This window comes from Coregonus clupeaformis, unplaced genomic scaffold (assembly GCF_020615455.1).
Source record: "Coregonus clupeaformis isolate EN_2021a unplaced genomic scaffold, ASM2061545v1 scaf0043, whole genome shotgun sequence".
Classification (NCBI taxonomy): Eukaryota; Metazoa; Chordata; class Actinopteri; order Salmoniformes; family Salmonidae; genus Coregonus; species Coregonus clupeaformis.
The window spans coordinates 558,912-579,537 of record NW_025533498.1 but is presented as its reverse complement, the minus strand read 5'-3'; the positions used below and the strand labels follow the sequence as shown (position 1 = coordinate 579,537).

The 20,626-nt window shown below is 42.9% G+C and overlaps 2 protein-coding genes and 1 long non-coding RNA gene across 6 annotated transcripts in view; 1 reads left to right on the top strand and 2 right to left on the bottom strand.

The window, feature by feature from the left end:
• LOC121577783 overlaps positions 1 to 3,028 on the bottom strand; it is a 38,009-nt gene extending 34,981 nt beyond the window's left edge. The window contains exon 1 of the long non-coding RNA XR_006002677.1: positions 2,358 to 3,028. This is a non-coding gene — a long non-coding RNA (uncharacterized LOC121577783). The remainder of the gene's footprint in view (positions 1 to 2,357) is intronic.
• On the top strand, positions 1,188 to 9,622 carry LOC121577782 (tribbles homolog 2). 2 transcript variants are annotated; one of them, XM_041891663.2, is made up of 5 exons: positions 1,188 to 1,432; positions 1,849 to 1,978; positions 3,077 to 3,373; positions 7,156 to 7,448; positions 8,216 to 9,622. In XM_041891663.2, exons 3-5 carry the CDS (start codon positions 3,077 to 3,079, stop codon positions 8,685 to 8,687), a joined length of 1,062 nt encoding a protein of 353 aa, XP_041747597.1. In that variant the 5' UTR covers positions 1,188 to 1,432; positions 1,849 to 1,978; the 3' UTR covers positions 8,688 to 9,622. The 2 variants fall into 2 exon arrangements, with proteins under 2 accessions (XP_041747597.1, XP_041747596.1); XM_041891662.2 differs by having other exon boundaries at positions 1,188 to 1,978.
• Positions 9,623 to 13,610: 3,988 nt separating this feature from the next.
• Positions 13,611 to 19,367, bottom strand: LOC121577784 (repressor of RNA polymerase III transcription MAF1 homolog). 3 transcript variants are annotated; one of them, XM_041891666.2, is made up of 8 exons: positions 19,186 to 19,367; positions 18,490 to 18,572; positions 18,152 to 18,280; positions 17,629 to 17,797; positions 17,069 to 17,190; positions 16,660 to 16,779; positions 15,952 to 16,041; positions 13,611 to 15,756 (listed from the first exon to the last, which is right to left on the bottom strand). In XM_041891666.2, the coding sequence occupies exons 2-8, from the start codon at positions 18,570 to 18,572 to the stop codon at positions 15,729 to 15,731; spliced, it is 741 nt and encodes a 246-aa protein (XP_041747600.1). In that variant the 5' UTR covers positions 19,186 to 19,367; the 3' UTR covers positions 13,611 to 15,728. The 3 variants fall into 3 exon arrangements, with proteins under 3 accessions (XP_041747600.1, XP_041747601.1, XP_041747599.1); XM_041891667.2 differs by having other exon boundaries at positions 18,490 to 18,500; positions 19,186 to 19,366; XM_041891665.2 differs by having other exon boundaries at positions 18,490 to 19,366.
• Between the last annotated feature and the right edge of the window lie 1,259 nt (positions 19,368 to 20,626).

Below are 20,626 nucleotides of genomic sequence, written 5' to 3'. Positions count from 1 at the left end.
GATATTTAGTGCTGCCAAGTTACATTGCGAAGAGTGACAATTTCATGGCTGTAGCTTCAGGCAATGTCTCTAGCAGTCATTCAACACTGTGTGTGCGGCTGAAATGTTTCCATTTTAAGGCAAAGATGATCTCCGACTCCCACTCATAGGGCTGTCTAGAAGTCACCATGGCACAGGCACAGGAAGCTGCCCTCACCCACATGCTTACACACACTTACACACATGCGCGCGCACACACACACACAAACACCCACACACACACCATCTGACTCAGCTCAGGACCACACCAGTACTGAAGCAGTACATCCTCTCTTTGGTCACACAAAGACATGACTTTGAATGGAACATTTATCAGTTATTTTTCACATGTGCAACTCAAGCACAGGCCATTAAAAGCTGCCTGTGCAGAACTAATGATCCATGTGTTTCATTGACATGAATAATGTGAAATGCTCCTCTGTGTGTGTGTTAGTGACACATGCATGCATGTGTGTGTTTAAGTGACGCATACCGGGAGAAGTTATATCAATAGCTGGACAAAAGGCCTTGCCCACTTAATTTCCATCCTTTTGGAGCTTTGTCATCAATGTTAGGCCATTTTTTCCTGATACTTGCAATGTGTTGAACATAGCTAGCTAATGATAGCGCTCTTCTAATTTTCAAAATCTATTTCTCCCCTTTTCCATGGTTGCAACATCAAACTGAAATTTTATAACCCATAACCCGTCCCATGTGCGTGCCATCCAGAGAGCATGCATTGTGAGAAATGGTGCAATACCATCACTGCTATTGAGTCATAGGAGGGGTGTGGCAAACCCTGTCCAACATATAGTTGGGTTTATAGTGGCATGTTTTCTGTTATTAAATAACATTCCCAATGTCCTTTTGGACAAATTAAATTACATGTGCCAACTCTGGCATGTGGACAAAATTGTTTAGAAAACATTTGGTCAGAGCAAATTTGGATTTTGTCACAGAATTACTATATGGCCAATGACTCGCAACACACCTTGTAACTTCAGATTTAAGTTGCACGATTCGTTTGTTCCATATGTAAACTACGCGAGTGACTATTGCGAGGTTCACCCGCCGATGTCGTCAAACCAGTGGGTGGAGCTACGATGTTGCAATCATGCTCAGTTGCGCATCATCAACTTCAATGCTGTAACAGAAAGGATATTTGAAGCCACTGCGCTCTCCGGTCTATTCTTAATCAGACGGGCAGTCGGTGGGGGCACGTCTGATTAGAAATCTACTTTTTAGGGACTCAATTTACAAATTAAAGGATTACTACGCAAGTGACCAAATAAGGGGACGTGTAGCCTACTCTTCCCTATGACCAATAATTATTTATTATACGAGGTTCCATACTTTGGACGAGTATGCGCTATGTTTTTCATTATTGTTTAAGAGCCTTTAAACAATTTTAAAGGTTTGTGTTTTCTCGGTTTATAAAAAAAGTTTCGAAGGTTTTCTAATAGCCTACGGTTTAGAAAACCTGTCATCGAAAGGAAAAACTTTCGATACACAAGTCGCTACCACACAGCCGGAATAAGGAACAAAAGCATCTGTACCAACAACACAGGCGGTGTTGCCGCCACACTTCAAAGCGAAATAACCTGTTCAATTTGTCAATGACTTTCATACCTCTTCTGCTTTGGCTCAGTGAACAGACATCCTGAGCAAGAACCAACGAAAGCTCATTTGAACTCTTATTTTATGCATACATAGCTAATTTGTAACTGTTTAAGTTACAAAGACTGCCTTGAACCACTAGGCTATTTATTTTATAAAGGAAGAAAATAACATTTGTCTGAAGCTCTCCAATCTCTTTGGTTTCCTCAACAGCGCATGTGTTTTTGCTAAGTTTACTGCACATTTCGAGTTTCTTGACAAGCAAAGCACTACACCCGAAGCTGGAGTTACCAGACCATTGTTCTGTTTCGAAGAGCGGACCCCTTTGTCTTCCACCGCCAAGGTAACAGTTGTTAACATTTTTCGCCCTACCTTCAAAGTATGCATGTTTTTATCATTAGGCTACAGTTTAAGGGGTTGCTTGCAGTCCCGACTCGTATTGAGAATTCATTGATTTTTTACGTGTATGCCTATGTTGTTAAACAACAAGGTTAAACTTTAGAAAGTGATGGTGAAACTCTTCCTACGAGTCACGACCTACCCCTCCTCGCGGCCGGGGAATGTCTATCGCAACATTGTATTCCCCTCGCGCTCACTGTTTCTCGGAATTGCTCACTGTTCTGACAATTTTCGCCCGGTTCAACAAATATTTATTTTTGACTAAAACATGACCCCCATGTGACCTCTCGTGGTTATAATGGCAATTTATCATAATTTTTTACCTGAACTTCTTGCGTTATTTGGCGCTTTCAAAACAACGGAGAACTCGGAAAAACGAGGTCAACTCATGAACTTTGATCGTCAGAAAGTCGGTACTCTAGAAAGATGCCCGAGTTCCCGAGTTGGATGACGATTCAAAACGATTCTTCCCAGTCGAAGGTCGTTTTTTTTCGAGTTCCCAGTTGTCTTGAACGCTCGGAAGTCGGATATTTCCGCGTTCCCAGTTGTTTTGAACGCGGCATTAGAAGAATCTAATGGAAGCGTGACGTCACTTTCATGACGTTTGCCCATGATTTCATTTGGGTGGCTGTGAATGACTCGTTGAGTCGGAGCCGCATTTCGAAAGAGACAGATAGTAATTTGAGTAATGGATAGCCTATTACAGGCAACACTGCTCATCAGTCGAGACTCCATGGCATCATCCAAGCTCTTTTAGCCTATTATATGGCACTGTGAAATGGTGGATATGATTCACATGTCTGCTATTGCAGTTCCCTTGTCACAGATTAATTGTATATTCAAGTTCCCCTTGTCACAGATACATTGTGTGTGTACTAAAAAGGGGATTTGCACACACCAAGTTCTTCTAGCTAGTTTTGTCACTATGCATTTGAAATGTTGTCTTTATGTAACATGCATTTTCAGTGTATTCAATCTGTGGTTTAGTCACATCCTAGCATATGTCAATGAAACCCACTAAAACAACTTATGTGACTTTCAGATGAGTGTGAACATCTCCTCTCCCGCCCCTGCACCTACTCGTCCCCTGCGGCTGAAGCGGCTGGAGCTGGACGACCCTCAGGATGACACAGAGGCCCTGAAATGCAAGCGTCACCGGCTGAGCCTTCCACCATCATCCCCTGGCCTGGCCCCCTGCCTGAGGCCCCTGAGCCACAGTCCGGGCTCCGACCAGCACTGTGTGTCCTGCATTGGTCCCTACGTCCTGCTAGAACCCACAGAGGGGACAGAGACCTACAGGGCCATCCACAGGGTTACGGAGCAGGAGTACACCTGCAAGGTATGTATTGTAGCTAGCCCCATCACAGTATAGAGTGCAGTGGTGTACCGCAGTTTCACGGGCCCCTGCAAGGTCTGAGCAAGGGCCCCCAACCCCCAATATACACTGAGTGTAAAAAACATTAGGAACTCTTTCCATGAAAAAAATAAAAAATGTATGCACTCACTAACTGTAAGTCGCTCTGGATAAGAGCGTCTGCTAAATGACTAAAATGTAAATGTAAATGACAGACTGACCAGGTAAAAGCTGTGATCCCTTACTGATGTTACCTGTTAAATCTACTTCAATCAGTGTAGATGAAGGGGAGGAGACAGGTTAAATAATGATTTTTAAGCCTTGAGACAATTGAGACATGGATTGTGTATGTGTGCCATTCAGAGGGTGCCTTTGAACGGGGTATGGTAGTAGGTGCCAGGCGCACAGGTTTGAGTGTGTCAAGAACGACAATGCTGCTTGGTTTTTCACGCTCAACAGTTTCCCATGTGTATCAAGAATTGCCCACCACCTAAAGGACATCCAGCCAACTTGACACAACTGTGGGCCAGCATCCCTGTGGAACGCTTTCGACACCTTGTAGAGTCCATGCCCCGACGAATTGAGGCTGTTCTGAGGGCAAAAGGGGGTGCAACTCAATATTAGGAAGGTGTTCTTAATGTTTTGTGCACTCAGTGTGTGTGTATATATAACAAAAAAATAAATGCAACATGTAAAGTGTTTCATAAGCTGAAATAAAAGATCCCAGACATTTTCCATATGCACAAAAAGCTTATTTCTCAAATTTTGTGCACAAATTTGTTTACATCCCTGTTAGTGAGCATTTCTCCTTTGCCAAGATAATCCATCCACCTGACAGGTGTGGCATATCAAGAAGCTGATTAAACAGCATGATCATTACAGGTTCACCTTGTACTGGGGACTATAAAAGTGTGCAGTTTTATCACACAACACAATGCCACAGATGTGTCATGTTTTGAGGGAGCGTGCAATTGGCATGCTGACTGCAGGAATGCTGTTGGCAGAGAATTGAATGTTAATTTCTCTATCATAAGCCGCTTCCCACGTCGTTTTAGAGAATTTGGCAGTACGTCCAACCGGCCTCACAACCGCAGACCACGTGTAACCACGCCAGCCCAGGACCTCCATATCCGGCTTCTTCACCTGCAGGATCGTCTGAGACCAGCCACCCGGACAGCTGATGAAACCGAGGAGTATTTATGTCTGTAAGACAGCCCTTTTGTGGCGAAAAGCTCATTCTGATTGGCTGGGCCTGGCTCTCAAGTGGGTTGGCCTATGCCCTCCCAGGCCCACCCATGGTTGCGCCACTGCCCAGTCATGTGAAATCCATAGATTAGGGCCTAATTCATTTATTTAAATTGATTTATTTCCTTATATGAACTGTAACTCAGTAAAGTCGTTGAAATTGTTGCATGTTGCGTTTTATATTTTTGTTCAGTATATACACTACATGGCCAAAAGTATGTGGACACGCCTTCAAATTAAAGGATTCGGCTATTTCAGCCACACCCGTTGCTGACAGGTGTATAAAATCGAGCACACAGCCTTGCAATCTCCATAGTCAAACATTGACAGTAGAATGGCCCCTACTGAAGAGCTCAGTGACTTTCAACATGGCACCGTCATAGAATGCCACCTTTCCAACAAGTCAGTTCGGCAAATTTCTGCCCTGCTAGAGCTGCCCCTGTCAACTGTAAGTGTTGTTACCGTGAAGTGGACATGTCTAGGAGCAACAGTGGCTCAGCCGTGAAGTGGTAGACCAAACAAGCTCACAGAACGGGAGTGTTGAAGCACGTAGCTTGTAAAAATTGTCTGTCCTCGGTTGTAACACTCACTACCGAATATTATACATTTTTTATTTTTTTGTGTCTTAAAAAAAAAACTGCCTCTGGATTTAACGTCAGCACAATAACTGTTAGTCGGGAGCCGAGCAGCTGCACACAAGCCTAAGATCACCATGCGCAATGCCAAGCGCCGGCTGGAGTGGTGGAAAGGTCACCGCTATTGGACTCTGGAGCAGTGGAAATGCGTTCTCTGGAGTGATGAGTCACGCTTCACCATCTGGCAGTCCGACGGACAAATCTTGGTTTGGCGGATGCCAGGAGAACGCTACCTGCCCGAATGCATAGTGCCAACTGTAAAGTCTGGAGGAGGAATAATGGTCTGAGGCTGTTTTTCATGGTTCGGCCTCTTAGTTCCAATTAAGGGAAATCTTAACTGTACAGCATACAATTACCTTCTAAACGATTCTGTGCTTCCAACTTTGTGCCAACAGTTTGGGGAAGGCACTTTCCTGTTTCAGCATGACAAAGTGAGGTCCATACAGAAATGGTTTGTGAAAGAACTTGACCGGCCTGCACAGAGCGCTGACCTCAACCCTATTGAACACCTTTGGGATGAATTGGAACTAATCACCCAGCATCAGTGCCCAACCTCACTAATGCTCTTGTGGCTGAATGGAAGCAAGTCCCTGCAGCAATGTTCCAACATCTAGTGGAAAGCCTTCCCAGAAGACTGGAGGCTGTTATAGCAGCAAAGGGGGGACCAACTCCATATTAATGCCCATGATTTTGGAATGAGAGATTGGAGAACCTTCCAGAAGGACAACCATCTCTGCAGCAATCCACCAATCAGGCCTTTATGGTAGAGTGGCCAGACGGAAGCCACTCCTCAGTAAAAGGCACGACAGCCCGCTTGGAGTTTGCCAAAAGGCACCTAAAGGACTCTCAGGCTATGATAAACAAGATCCTCTGGTCTGATGAAACCAAGATTGAACTCTTTGGCCTGAATGCCAAGCATCACGTCTGGAGGAAACCTGGCACCATCCCTACGGTGAAGCATGATGGTGGCAGCATCATGCTGTGGGGATGTTTTTTAGCGGCAGGGACTGGGAGACTAGTCAGGATTGAGGGAAAGATGAACAGAGCAAAGTACAGAGAGATCCTTGATAAAAAACCTGCTCCGTAGCTCTCAGGACCTCAGACTGGGGTGAAGGTTCACCTTCCAACAGGACAATGACCGTAAGCACACAGTCAAGACAACGCAGGAGTGGCTTTGGGACAAGTCTCTGAATGTCCTTGAGTGGCCCAGCCAGAGCCTGGACTTGAACCCGATCGAACATCTCTGGAGAGACCTGAAAATAGCTGTGCAGCAACGCTCCCTATCCAACCTGACAGAGCTTGAGGCGATCTGCATAGAAGAATGGGAGAAACTCCCCAAATACAGGTGTGCCAAGCTTGAGGCTGCCAAAGGCGCTTCAACAAAGTACTGAGTAAAGGGTCTGAATACTTATGTAAATGTGATATTTCCGTTTTTTATTTTTAATACATTTGCTAAAATGCGGTGTGCGCAATGAGCATGCTGTGTTGGCTTAGTCAAGTCATTTAATTGTCACTACTGGCTTACAAGCAGGGTTTCCCAAACTCAGTCCTGGGGTCCCCCTGGGTGCACATTTGGGCTTTTGCCCTAGCACTACACAGCTGATTCAAATATTCAAAGCTTGATGATGAGTTGGTTATTTTACTCTGTTGTGTAGTGCTAAGGCAAAAACCAAAACATGCACCCAGGGGGGGGCACAAGGACCGAGTTTGGGAAACCATGGCTTACGGTGAAGTTGACCTATGCACACATCCTTTTGGTGTGACATTATTTGACAATGAGTTCACTCAAGTGGGTACATTACCCTCAGGAGAAGACATTCATATAGTCTGTAGTTTGTAATTTGACCATGACCTTATGAACTATGACCTCTAACCTAACTCTACCAGGTGTTCTCTATGAGGCGGTACCAGGAGTTCATCGCCCCCTACATTCGCCTGCTGCCCCACGACAACATCTGCCGCATCGCTGAGGTGGTGACGGGCGAGCACAGCGTCTTCGTCTTCTTTCAGCGCAACTACGGCGACATGCACTCATACGTGCGCACGTGCAAGTGGCTCCAGGAGGAGGAGGCGGTTCATCTCTTCAGCCAAATGGCGGTGGCGGTGGCACACTGTCACAAGCATGGCGTGGTCCTGCGCGACCTCAAGCTGCGCAAGTTTGTCTTCGTGGACCAGCAGAGGTTAGTAGTTTATGCTCTTCTTAAAGTGGCATTCAGCAGTTGAAACAATAACAAAGCGCTCTACCCACCCCTGTTTCGGTAAAAAGCTAAGGGATGGATAAACGTAACGACTGACCATCTACTGTATAAAAATTCTAGTTTTAACCATAGTTTGAGGCTATATAGTGTTTGTTTAAATTGACTTTGTTTAATAACATTGGAGTAAAATGGGCTATTATTTTGGGTTCTAATGGGATAAGTTATATTCTTCAAGAATCAATGGGTAGATATAATTCATTTTAAGTCAAGAAATGGATGTAGTAACTGCTGATTGCCCCTTTTAACTTATTTAACTTAACCTAATTTTAGCTGAGGAACATGGTCATTGGATTTTCTGTTTGCAGGTTGGATTGACTTACAGTAGTGACTGAGACATGTGGCCCAAATTCATCATCTGAATGTTTACTTGAGACAAGACAGCCAGGCATATGTGGACTAAGTTCAGTTGCATTATGTCACTGCTAAAGAAGGCCCTTTAGTTAAGCAACTGTCAAAATGGCACTAAAGCTCCTCATGATGCCTTCATCATAACAGCTATGTCATGTGATTAGGGCTATATTTCTCCCACCCTGTAAACACAGGTGTCATTCCAGACAGAGTTATGTAAGCTACTGTATTATGCATATGACCCAGTGAATCACACAAAGCAGAAAACGACATGTCGTCGCACCATGTGGGGGTATGATGATGATGACTCAACATCTCTCTCTGGTTCTCCTTCCTTTCAGGACCAAGCTTGTTCTTCATAACCTGGAAGACTCCTGTCTGCTCCACGGGGACGACGACTCTCTTACGGACAAGCACGGCTGCCCGGCCTACGTGGGTCCCGAGATCCTCAACTCGCACCACTCGTACTCAGGGAAGGCTGCTGATGTCTGGAGCCTGGGCGTGGTGCTGTACACCATGCTGGTGGGTCGATACCCGTTCCAGGATGTGGAACCCGCCGCCCTCTTTAGTAAGATACGCCGGGGGACGTTCACAGTGCCAGAGTCGCTCTCGGTGCGGGCCAAGTCGCTGGTGTGCTGCATGCTGCGTAAAGCACCCTCTGAGAGACTGGAGGCCTCGGAACTGCTGCTCCACCCATGGCTGAACTGTTCCAACAACACAACACCTCCCAACACGCACCTCAACGCCAGGAACTGCACTGACCAAGTGGTCCCCAGCTACACAGAAGCGACTGAGGACACGGGCTGTTTCTAGAATAAAAAGAAAAATGTCCTCTGTCCTTTGTCGCAGTGATGCAAGTACAGCAGTATAATCTCCGTAGAGGGAATACTGGTAATGCAGGGGTTTTTCCTACCTACCTTACATGTTTGGTGACACTTAAGAAACATAACATAGTCAAATGGCATTACAAATTGCTAATGTCTAACTGCAGTTTGGTATCAATGTTGTCAAAGCTTTGTTAATCTGTTGTTAGACATTAGCATGTATAGATGTTGAAGTTGTGCTTTTGAAGAAGTTGTGAACGTGTTATGCAGGGCCCTTAATCGAAATTGATACCAAATGTATTATATAGTTCTGTGTCATGAAGCATGTGTTTGTTTAGGTAGTGACATTGCTGTTCCGCAAAGCAGTAACTACTAACTACTGGATCTCCTGGCCACATGTGTAACAGACGCCTCCTTCCAGTTAGATGTACATCTGCTTTTCTAGGGTCCAATGCAGTTATTTCCACACTGCAGTGTAACATCAAGAAAAGCGCTTTTCAAAAGCTACCCAACTATTGTGCTTTAACCAATGGAAATTGTTTTGTTGACTCAATGGGAATCACAGGTGAAAACAGTCCTCCAGATACCTTGCCCCATATAGAAGGAGTCTGTCTAGCAGTATTCCCCTTTCGCAGAAAGCAGTAATTTCACCAATTTTTGATCGTGAGCAACTCAGTTGGGAACACTAAATTGAAGATGTATACTGAACAAAAATGGAAACGCAACAATTTCAAAGATTTTACTGAGTAACAGTTCATAGAAGGAAATCCGTCAATTGAAATAAATTCATTAGGCCCTAATCTATGGACTTCACATGATTGGGCAGGGGCGCAGGAGGAGCCCACTGCGGAGCCAGGCCCAGCCAATCAGAATGTGTTTTTCCCCACAAAAGGGCTTTATTACAGACAGAAATACTCCTCAGCTTATGGCGGTTTATGGTAGAGAAATGAACATTCAATCTCTGGCAACAGCTCTGTTGGACATTCCTGCAGTCAGCATGCCAAATGTACGCTCCCTCAATTTGAGACATCTGTAGCGTTGTGTGACAAGACTGCACATTTTAGTGGCCTTTTATTGTCCTCAGCACAAGGTGCCCTTGTGTAATGATCATGCTGTTTAATCAGCTTCTTGATATGGCACACCTGTCAGGTGGATGGATTATCTTGGCAAAGGAGAAATGTTCACTAACAGGGATGTAAACAAATTTGTGCACAAGATTTGAGAAAAGCTTTTTGTGCTTATGGAAAATGTCTGGGATCTTTTATTTCAGCTCATGAAACGTGACCAACTTTACATGTTGCGTTTATTTTTGTTCAGTATATATCTGACAGGACTGATACCTGATGCCTCTGAACTTGATGAAATCCTGGAATACTTGAAGCACGTTTTGTGCCTTTGTTTGTGTGTACTGTTTACATATTTTAGTGACATCTGGATCCTACCAACCATTAAAGTGCCTTGTTTTCATAACCACAGTTTGTTGTAGTCCCCCTCCCCTATCTTATATCCCTATCAGAACTTCACCAAGCTTTTCTTTACCAAAGACTTAAGCTACCCTCAGTCATTACTTATGGTGTGCCGATCCAGGTTTAGTGAGCTGTGATTCAGTGATAGTTCAGCATGGTGTCCTAGATCCCTAGACAAGTGTAGTCGTCATTACCTCAAGCGTGAGTTAAATGTCTGTAGTATATAGTGCTGTAGTGTACTTTAAACACCCATATAATGGTGAAACTGTGTTAGTATCTGTTGACCTGAACAAAGGCATCACATACATTACACCGTAATGTGTGGTGTTAGTCGTGATGATGCCTGCATGCAGTTCGCTGACCCTAAATAGATCTCAGATCCTACTTGTTCTTTACTATGCCATAGCTCTTATTGTGACTTTTTATATAGGATGCAAAGGAAAGTACACTACATTTGGTTTTCTTAGGTTGGAGGGTTGGTGGATGTACTTTTTTGTCGTTTCCAGTAAAATAAATCCTTCAACAAACGAACTGTTTGCCAATCCCGCTTTTTTCGATAAGACCACACATTGTCGTTGGAGATGGTTGTAACACACTTGTTCATTACCCAATCTCTATTTTTGTGTTGTTCAGGGTCAGATAAATAATTCCAGGAATCAAGAAATTATTTAAAACTACAAACCCACAGAGCTTGATTCAGCTTTGATTAATACTAGGATGTACAGTGGAACTGACTATTATCTAGAGAAGCGCAAAACCGTGCAAGGACAGGGGTTATGACCAATTCATAGTAAAGATATCTGTATGATTTCTGCTATACATGTCAGCTACTACAGCGACTGAAATGACTGCAACACAACACTTACAGTGAGGGAAAAAAGTATTTGATCCCCTGCTGATTTCGTACATTTGCCCACTGACAAAGAAATGATCAGTCTATCATTTTAATGGTAGGTTTATTTGAACAGTGAGAGACACAATAACAACAACAAAATTCAGAAAAACGCATGTCAAAAATGTTATGAATTGATTTGCATTTTAATGAGGGAAATAAGTATTTGACCCCCTCTCAATCAGAAAGATTTCTGGCTCCCAGGTGTCTATTATACAGGTAACAAGCTGAGATTAGGAGCACACTCTTAAAGGGAGTGCTCCTAATCTCAGTTTGTTACCTGTATAAAAGACACCTGTCCACAGAAGCAATCAATCAATCAGATTTCAAACTCTCCACCATGGTCAAGACCAAAGAGCTCTCCAAGGTTGTCAGGGACAAGATTGTAGACCTACACAAGGCTGGAATGGGCTACAAGACCATCGCCAAGCAGCTTGGTGAGAAGGTGACAACAGTTGGTGCGATTATTCGCAAATGGAAGAAACACAAAATAACTGTCAATCTCCCTCGGCCTGGGGCTCCATGCAAGATCTCACCTTGTGGAGTTGCAATGATCATGAGAACGGTGAGGAATCAGCCCAGAACTACATGGGAGGATCTTGTCAATGATCTCAAGGCAGCTGGGACCATAGTCACAAAGAAAACAATTGGTAACACACTACGCTGTGAAGGACTGAAATCCTGCAACGCCCGCAAGGTCCCCCTGCTCAAGAAAGCACATATACAGGCCCGTCTGAAGTTTGCCAATGAACATCTGAATGATTCAGAGGAGAACTGGGTGAAAGTGTTGTGGTCAGATGAGACCAAAATCTAGCTCTATGGCATCCACTCAACTCGCCGTGTTTGGAGGAGGAGGAATGCTGCCAATGACCCCAAGAACACCATCCCCACCGTCAAACATGGAGGTGGAAACATTATGCTTTGGGGTTGTTTTCTGCTAAGGGGACAGGACAACTTCACCGCATTAAAGGGACGATGGACGGGGCCATGTACCGTCAAATCTTGGGTGAGAACCTCCTTCCCTCAGCCAGGGCATTGAAAATGGGTCGTGGATGGGTATTCGAGCATGACAATGACCCAAAACACACGGCCAAGGCAACAAAGGAGTGGCTCAAGAAGAAGCACATTAAGGTCCTGGAGTGGCCTAGCCAGTCTCCAGACCTTAATCCCATAGAAAATCTGTGGAGGGAGCTGAAGGTTTGAGTTTCCAAAGTGGAACAAAATCCCTCCTAGATGTGTGCAAACCTGGTGGCCAACTACAAAAACGTCTGACCTCTGTGATTGCCAAGGGTTTTGCCACCAAGTACTAAGTCATGTTTTGCAGAGGGGTCAAATACTTATTTCCCTCATTAAAATGCAAATCAATTTATAACATTTTTGACATGCGTTTTTTCAGGATTTATTTGTTGTTATTCTGTCTCTCACTGTTCAAATAAACCTACCATTAAAATTATAGACTGATCATTTCTTTGTCAGTGGGCAAACGTACAAAATCAGCAGGGGATCAAAACCTTTTTTCCCTCACTGTAACAAAGAGCTGCAGTTAGTTTCAGAGTGGGTGGCATGGAATAAGTAAGTCCTAAATATTTCTAAAACTAAAAGCATTGTATTTGGGACAAATCATTCACTAAACCTTAACTAAATCTTGTAATAAATAATGTGGAAATGGAGCAAGTTGAGGTGACTAAACTGCTTGGAGTAACCCTGGATTGTAAACTGTCATGGTCAAAACATATTGATACAACAGTAGCTAAGATGGGGAGAAGTCTGTCCATAATAAAGCGCAGCTCTACCTTCTTAACAACACTATCAACAAAGCAGGTCCTACAGGCCCTAGTTTTGTCGCACCTGGTCTACTGTTCAGTCGTGTGGTCAGGTGCCACAAAAAGGGACTTAGGAAAATTGCAATTGGCTCAGAACAGGGCAGCACGGTTGGCCCTTGGATGTACACAGAGAGCTAATATTAATATGCATGTCAATCTCTCCTGGCTCAAAGTGGAGGAGAGATTGACTTCATCACTACTTGTATTTATGAGAGGTATTGACATGTAGAATGCACCGAGCTGTCTGTTTGAACTACTGGCACACAGCTCGGACACCCCACAACACATGCCACAAGACCCCAAGTCCAGAACAGACTATGGGAGGTGCACAGTACTACATAGAGCCACGACTACAACTCTATTCCACATCAAGTAACTGATGCAAGCAGTAAAATGAGATTTAAAACACAGATAAAAATACACCTTATGGAACAGCGGGGACTGTGAAGCAACACAAACATAGGCACAGACGCATGCATGCACACACACGATAACATACGCACTATACACACACGTACACATGGATTTTGTACTGTAGATATGTGGTGGTGGTGGTGTAATAAATACAAATGCTACTACTGATTATTTATAGTACTGATCTACTAGCTAGTCCCAAGCCTTGTACTGATTGGATAACACCAATTGTGAATGGAAAACAATCTCACCCAAGTTTGTCTAAAGAATTACACATATTATTTAATCAGTGTTATAAAAACTGGGCAGTGAGGCAGTTTTAGTCAAGACCTTTATTGTACATGGTGAGTTGGTGACAAATCAAATGGATACAAGTTTTGTGAAATAAAACCACAATTATGAGGTCTTGTAAGCTGCCAGAAAGACAAAATGAAACTATTCTGTGAGGTATACAATTAATAGGTCAACCTTGCGATTGGGAAATTAAAACTGTTTCACAGATAATATATCCTAGTCATTAACACGAGACTAAAATAAATGTGGTTCTGATGCACGAGTTAGCCTACTTCCGCAACAATATTACCTTGCTTCTTAGTATTTAATTGGACCATATTGTCAGGAAGTCTGAGATAATAAGCCTGCATGTCCTTGCCATGACAACCACCTTGTTTTCACACATGGGCCACATTGAACACAACAAATCAACAGTGTTGTCTAAAACAGCTGTTCAGTAGACAAAGATAATCAACAAGGAAATTTGTACTGTAGCCATGTCTACCTGCGCAAAGTATGTTTGTCAAAAGTCAATATGCTGATCACTTTGGACGTTGACATTTGAAATCAAATTCAGGAAGTCAAAATTGGTTTGTGATTTCAACATCTCTAGAGAGCATGTTCTACACTAGAAGCAGATAGATATACATGCAACTTTACAATACCCACTGTATCTTTCTACCATGTTGTACTTAATGTCCAAAGGATGAGTCTATTTCACATTTTACTTACACAAAACGGGCAAGAGCAAGACGTATGCAGTAACACTGTCCAGCTGGTAGTCAATAGGACAACCAAAATACTGATACAGGAGATGTGACCGTTGAAATACAGCTAACCAATCACTCACTACTGGGCCTAAATAGGTAGCTTTGCCCTTCAGTCCACCCATTAGTCACAAATGCATTATTGTATATTCAGTACATTTCCATCATGCTTAATTTGATAAGGAAAGTTGGACCATAGGCATCACTGATCTCTACAGGGAGTTTTTGCAGTGGAAATTATCACTCTAGATTTGTCTTGAAACTATAAGTCTAAAATGACATTTCAAAATGCCACACACGGGGGAGCGCAACAGTCAGACTAAAGGGAAACTGCTCTGTAACTAGACTTCTGTTTTCATAAAACTCTTCAGATAATCACACTAAAAACTGCTTCAACTAAAGCAATACCTAAAAACAGCTTTTTAAGTTATATTAAAATACAAGATATGTAAATTCAAACAGTATACTCTACAAGCAGAGTTTGTATAATATGTGAGAATTCACGTGTCACACAAGTCCTTAAAACACATCATGGAATTGAGAATCAAGATTAGATTCTGGAGTGCTTTTGGAACAGAGATGCAGCAGAATAGTATTTGCTGGCTTGACCCATAAAACTATAGACTGCACTTGTCGCTAAATAAAAATAAATAAACAATTGTAGGTTTGAGTAGCATTGGTATGGAAGGCAGAACATCCCCAAGAGGCAGACTGATTCAAGCTGGTATGTGACTTTTCCATCAGCTGAGATTGAAGTGACAGTATTGGTTTGGCCATCAGCAAACAGCAGTTTTATGGATGTAGCTACAGTGGAGGACAGCTAAATTGAGGCTGCCCCCTGGTGTTCAAAGTTCAAACATGCCCTCAAGTATGTAGTCTGAGAATGGTCCTATACCTAAACATTGAGAACCCATTTGGTATGAGAACAGCTCACACTTTGGAATGGTAAAGCTTGAAAAACAAAACATGATAATAAAAATCTAAAACTTTTGCTTAATTAATGCATTAGCAAAACCAGCATAGAGAATGTGAAATATGTTGCAAATTAATGAGTGCCAGAACATGCTCCAATACCAGGTCAAACACGCCAAACAAAGCTTTTGCTTCTGATAAACAAGGTAAGGAGAATGTAGCGATGGAAAATTAAAATGATACACAAATAAATGGGAATAATCCACATCTGATCATGAGTAACAGATCTCCAAGCTCACAGTCTGACTTCTGCAGTAAAATACAGTGAGGTTCACCACACAAAGTACAAGAAAAAACTGAAGCAAATTCTCAACACGAAAAATTATGAGTTTAAGATGAGTTGTAAAATAAATGGTGGTGATGTGGGTACAGACAGACATCCCAGTATACTGTTTGGTCCTGTATGAGACTGGGACTGGCGCTTCACTGGGCACACAGGGCACCATACCGGCTGAGAGAAGAAATACATGGTTTAGATTAAAAGATTAGACAGACCCAAATGATGTATCCATGAACAGTACTAATTCAACATACAAAATAACTTTGACACTTAAAAGAAAGTAAAACAGTTTCATGCTCTATGTTTTTAATACCAAATCATATTTTAGGTTTTCTATGGAGAATGCAGGCTGTGTGCCCTCCTTACCCATCTTCATCCATGTTCTCATAACAATCTTCATCCAGCTCCAGATCTAGTTCGTTGCCAATGCCAGAGTCCCGTGGGGCCATGAATAAACTAACACACAGGGACAAAAGCAAATGTTGCTCACCACAGACCACTTCAATGTATAAGCAATTCTTTCAGGGATGGAATATACGTATTTTGGACATTGGCCAGTAAACTGTGATTTCAACTGACCCGGGTAACAGACGGATCCAAAATCTGTGTCATGCGATGTTTGAAAAGACAAAATGTCACTGGCCTGGCGGGTTAGTCTGGCACAGACTGAAAAGTAATAGCCTTGGGCTAGTGGGCTAGCTTAATTTCTATCGCTTCCCTGGTTCTTTGGCTATGTTGAATGACTGCCTAGGACACTTATCCATGTATCCATTTAGCTTTGAGCAAAATATAAGTATTTATTGTCAGTATGCAGTTATATTGTCTATGACCAACCATGTACAGATTGTAAACAGATGATTTCCACTCAGATAAAAGAATACCATACCCAGACAACTGACACGTCAAATGGACATTAGAAGTCAAAAAGGTATAGTTCACCCAAAAACATAATTTTGTATTTTGTTCATTAGTCGACTGTTAATACAATCCCAAAGAATTCTGTAGTCAGCAGTCAACTTTTCAAGAAAAGGAAAAAACTGTGGCGATGATGGGTTTTGCAGTCTTTAGTCTAACCTGACCGAGCGGCATGTGAAGAAGACTATCCTCTTCAGCCTTGTGTTGTAGAAGAAGTAGTTGAAGGACCACATGTTGCCCTCCTCTCCGTACGGGTCAGAGTCCAGGTCTGGGTTGTAGCTGCAACGTTCAAAACAATATGGCCCTTAAATTCTGGTTTACAAACAGCATGTATGCCTCCCCTCAAGGGAAAACAAAATAACACATAAAATGGATTATTGCTCTATGAAAACAGTACCACTTGCCCAAGACACTTGTCATATATCTGAAAGGATTGGATGGGTGTAAGCAACATGGTAGTGGCTCCACCTAGCACTCTGATGCTCGTGCAGGAGTTTCTAGTGATATTGCTGCCAACTACGGACCACACATACCCTCTCTACCTTTAAGAAAACGTGACGTTACTCACCTGTAGATGTCACACTCTGACAGGCAGATCTCAGCGTCAATGGCCTCCCACAGCTGGGGCTGAAGCAGACTATACTCCTCCCGGGCCGCCGCCGACAGACTACTGTTCACCGCGTTGAACACCTGAGGTCACACACTATGTTAATAATGGCATACAAACGCATAACTTACATTTACATTTAAGTCATTTAGCAGACGCTCTTATCCCGTGTATATCCAGCCAGGTAAGAATTCAGCTAAGACTGTCCATGACTAGACATCTAGTTTCAAGCACTGTGTGCTATACTTTTAATTTTCGAGTTGATCTGTTAGTCTCTTTCCGTAGCCTTTTGTCCTCCAGGTAATGGTCTCATACCACATAAGACCTGACAGGCTTTGGGTTGTGTACAAGCTGCCTCGGCACATCAAGCCCAATCAAATCATGCTGCTGTGTAGTGAAAGCCACGATACAAAACCAGCAGAATATGCTGGTTCCGGTGTAAGCAATTCATAACAGCAACACGAGGCAGGTACAGGTACAGGCACTGTTGAGTAGGTAGGAGATGTTAAATAGATCCTCACCCAGTTAACGCTGGGCTCTCTGCTAAAGTCGTGGCTCTTGGTGCGGCTGAAGTCATAGTCGGGGCGGAAGGATTCGTTGAGGGTGGCGATCAGGTAAAAGAGGGTCTTCCTGCTGCACTTGTCAGAGAGAGGCCCTTCCCCCTCGTCTCCACTCTGACTCTGGCTCAACCTGCAACAACAGCACAAAACCACAGACACACACTTATTTGTGTTATGAACATGTTCAGTCCACACTTGTTCATACTTGTAGTGCATTCTTGTCATTTGAACTGTCTGCTTGACGGGAACTACAGGATTCGTCTAGGTCTTCATGTGACCAGGCCATGGGCATTACAGAATACTGATAGAAGTGTAATGACTACAACAGATTCAACTCACTATCACTATGTTATACATCTACTTTAGTGTGTGTGTTCTACATGCATTAGCTACATTTATCTGCAAAACACTGACCATTTCTCCCCAGTACTGAATAGACCTCTGAGTTCCTATGGTGATGGTGTAGTGTGGACTGAAGTCTTACTTGTTGGGGCTTATTCCTGAGGACTGTGGAGGGGACAGGGCTTCCAGGACATGAGGCAGTCCCTCCTGACAGAACTGCTTGAACATCTGCTTGTCCTCGCCTGCCATCTTGCAAGAGTAGCTCTCGATCCTGAGAAAATACAGAATGGTTCATCACATCATGCATACACTTCAACAAATGTGGTTGCTGAAAATCTACTTCCTGTGTAACACAGTTCAGTTATGTTAGGTCTTCATAGCAAGGCATTGAAGTGTTGTCAAATTATGTGCAAATTTTGTCCATTTGTAGGTCTACATAGCAAATGGGCTAGTGGCACTATCGACATGTTGATAACTTACCTTCCTATTATCTGACAGTCCCCCGTTTCAATGGTGAGTCTGGTGTTTATTGCTTCAAAACTTGAATTTTCCAGGAGTTTCATCTTGACAGTTAATATTTTGCATGTAAAAAAATGAAGTGTTTAAAGTGCATAAACTCATCCCCTATTTAGCCCCTAGGCTTAAAGACTACCGTAAAAGTCTACAATCTGTCACCACCAGGTCAGGTCGCCAATTATAATAAACAAAATTACACTTGTCTTCTTCGCAATCCTCGGTCTTGCTTTGTACACATTACTTAGATATTCAACAATGGTCGTACGAATTTAACTAACCTAACAATTAACTATGCACTGGCCCACATCAAATAAACTCGGTCAAATGTGTCGTTCAAAAAACAGCGAACGCACAAACTTTTCAGGCCTACTGTACCCAGCTGGAAACCTTTCGTGCAATAACAATGCTTGCCTTGAATTGAAAATACCTCCGACCACAAAGATAACTGGCCGTGGAGATCCTCAGCTCGCACGCGTAAAAACAGTTTGTTGTATCTAGCGCTCCCTCAATTCAATACCAAAGTAACCAATTTCAATCACAAACTTTAAATTCAATATTGCACAATTAACTTAATGATGATGTAAAGATCTTTGTCGAGGGCTTATGGCACTTATATGTCTGATAGAAATGTCTTCCTTTTTACTGTGAAATTTCCAATACCTGCCATTAAATAAACTGAAACTGGATAGACAATTCTTCATCCCAGCTTTTGTATCAGAACTTGAAGAGAAATCCCAGGCTTCTCGAAGCCTTTCGCCTTCGCTATGCACCTGAATTCGTCTAAAAACAGCAACCCACTTTCGTTGTTTTGATCCTTCCTCAGTGTAACTGCACTTCCTTCTTCTCTACAAGCCCAGTTCCTCTTTTACCGGATTTTTCCTCAAGAGGGCGCCATGGGGGCCAGATAAACATGCCATGATGTAGCTAGTTATGATAACACCCCCTTGCTCTTCGTCCAGTTACAGTATACTTTCACTTGCATGAGTTAGTTAGTTAGTTAGTTAGTTAGTTAGTTAGTTAGTTAGTTAGTTAGTTAGTTAAAAAACACACACACAATTTTATTTATTTATTAAAATACGTATTGGTCTATCTGGATATTATTAAACGGCAGTCTGTCATCACTGTCTATGTACAGTACTGATATGTAATAAATTGGAATGTGCAAATGGCTCCTTTTCTTGAATATAGTTTCGTTTCGCTTTTCATTTAGACTTCTGATCAGTGGCGTGTATTCATGGATGCCAAGGGAAGCCAGACATCCCAAAAAATTGACTAATAAAAAATACAAAAAATAAAAATGTAGTCTGTGTTTCTTAATTTTCCTTCAATTCGCAAGAGGCTGAATGTATCTCACAGGAGAAAGCAACCGAGCGAGCGAAACAGCGCCCCTCTGTCTCTACGTGTAGGCCATCTATCTGATGCTGTCTGGTCCGAACGAGTGTGACATTGTTGCCGCCTGTAGCGTTGAAGGCAAGGCAAGCTTGCGAGCATCTGGCCTCCCTTGACAAAAAAAAGTATAACAAATGTGCCAATCAGCGTTGAGCTGTGAATGGTCCTGGCACCCAAAAAATTTTGTAAAGGGAAGCCAGCTTGGATTTGGCATCACTCCTTTCAAATCCCATTGAGAGCATACATCATTGATTGAAAAACTTGAATTGTTGCATCTCGTTGTGTTGTTGTCTTCCAGTGGCTGGCTAGCCAGCTAGCTAAAATTGGCCCTTTCCTAAATTAGCCATGGGGATGGAGATAGGGATTTGGACTTGTGGTTTTACGTAATTCCCTGTACTGGCCAATGATTCTGATCCAACCATTCATTAATACATTGTTGTGCCCCTGGCCTGAGAGGATGGAAGTTCAATATGTAGCTAGATGTAGAAGGCTAATGTTAACTAGCTAAAGTTGCCCATGAATGGAAGTTAGGCTAGCGAGCAAGCATTTCAGCCAGGTAGCCTAGGACAACAAAAACTAAAAGCGTGTACTGTATGACAGAGTGATATACCGTTTCGTCAACATGAAAGAGAGGAGGATGGCATTGGCGTTTCTCTAAAAGTAGAGTGAGTCAACAAGTTTGTCTACTTGCAAGAACGCGCACATGCACACA

Coding starts and splice junctions, on each gene's coding strand:
- LOC121577782 (XM_041891663.2), top strand. CDS start 3,077: ATGAGTGTGAACATCTCCTCTCCCGCCCCTGCACCTACTCGTCCCCTG. Junction 3,374..7,155: donor AGCAGGAGTACACCTGCAAG/GTATGTATTGTA, acceptor TAACTCTACCAG/GTGTTCTCTATGAGGCGGTA. Junction 7,449..8,215: donor GTCTTCGTGGACCAGCAGAG/GTTAGTAGTTTA, acceptor CCTTCCTTTCAG/GACCAAGCTTGTTCTTCATA.
- LOC121577784 (XM_041891666.2), bottom strand. CDS start 18,572: ATGAAACTCCTGGAAAATTCAAGTTTTGAAGCAATAAACACCAGACTC. Junction 17,191..17,628: donor GAGAGCCCAGCGTTAACTGG/GTGAGGATCTAT, acceptor GTGTGACCTCAG/GTGTTCAACGCGGTGAACAG. Junction 16,780..17,068: donor TCAGAGTGTGACATCTACAG/GTGAGTAACGTC, acceptor TGAACGTTGCAG/CTACAACCCAGACCTGGACT.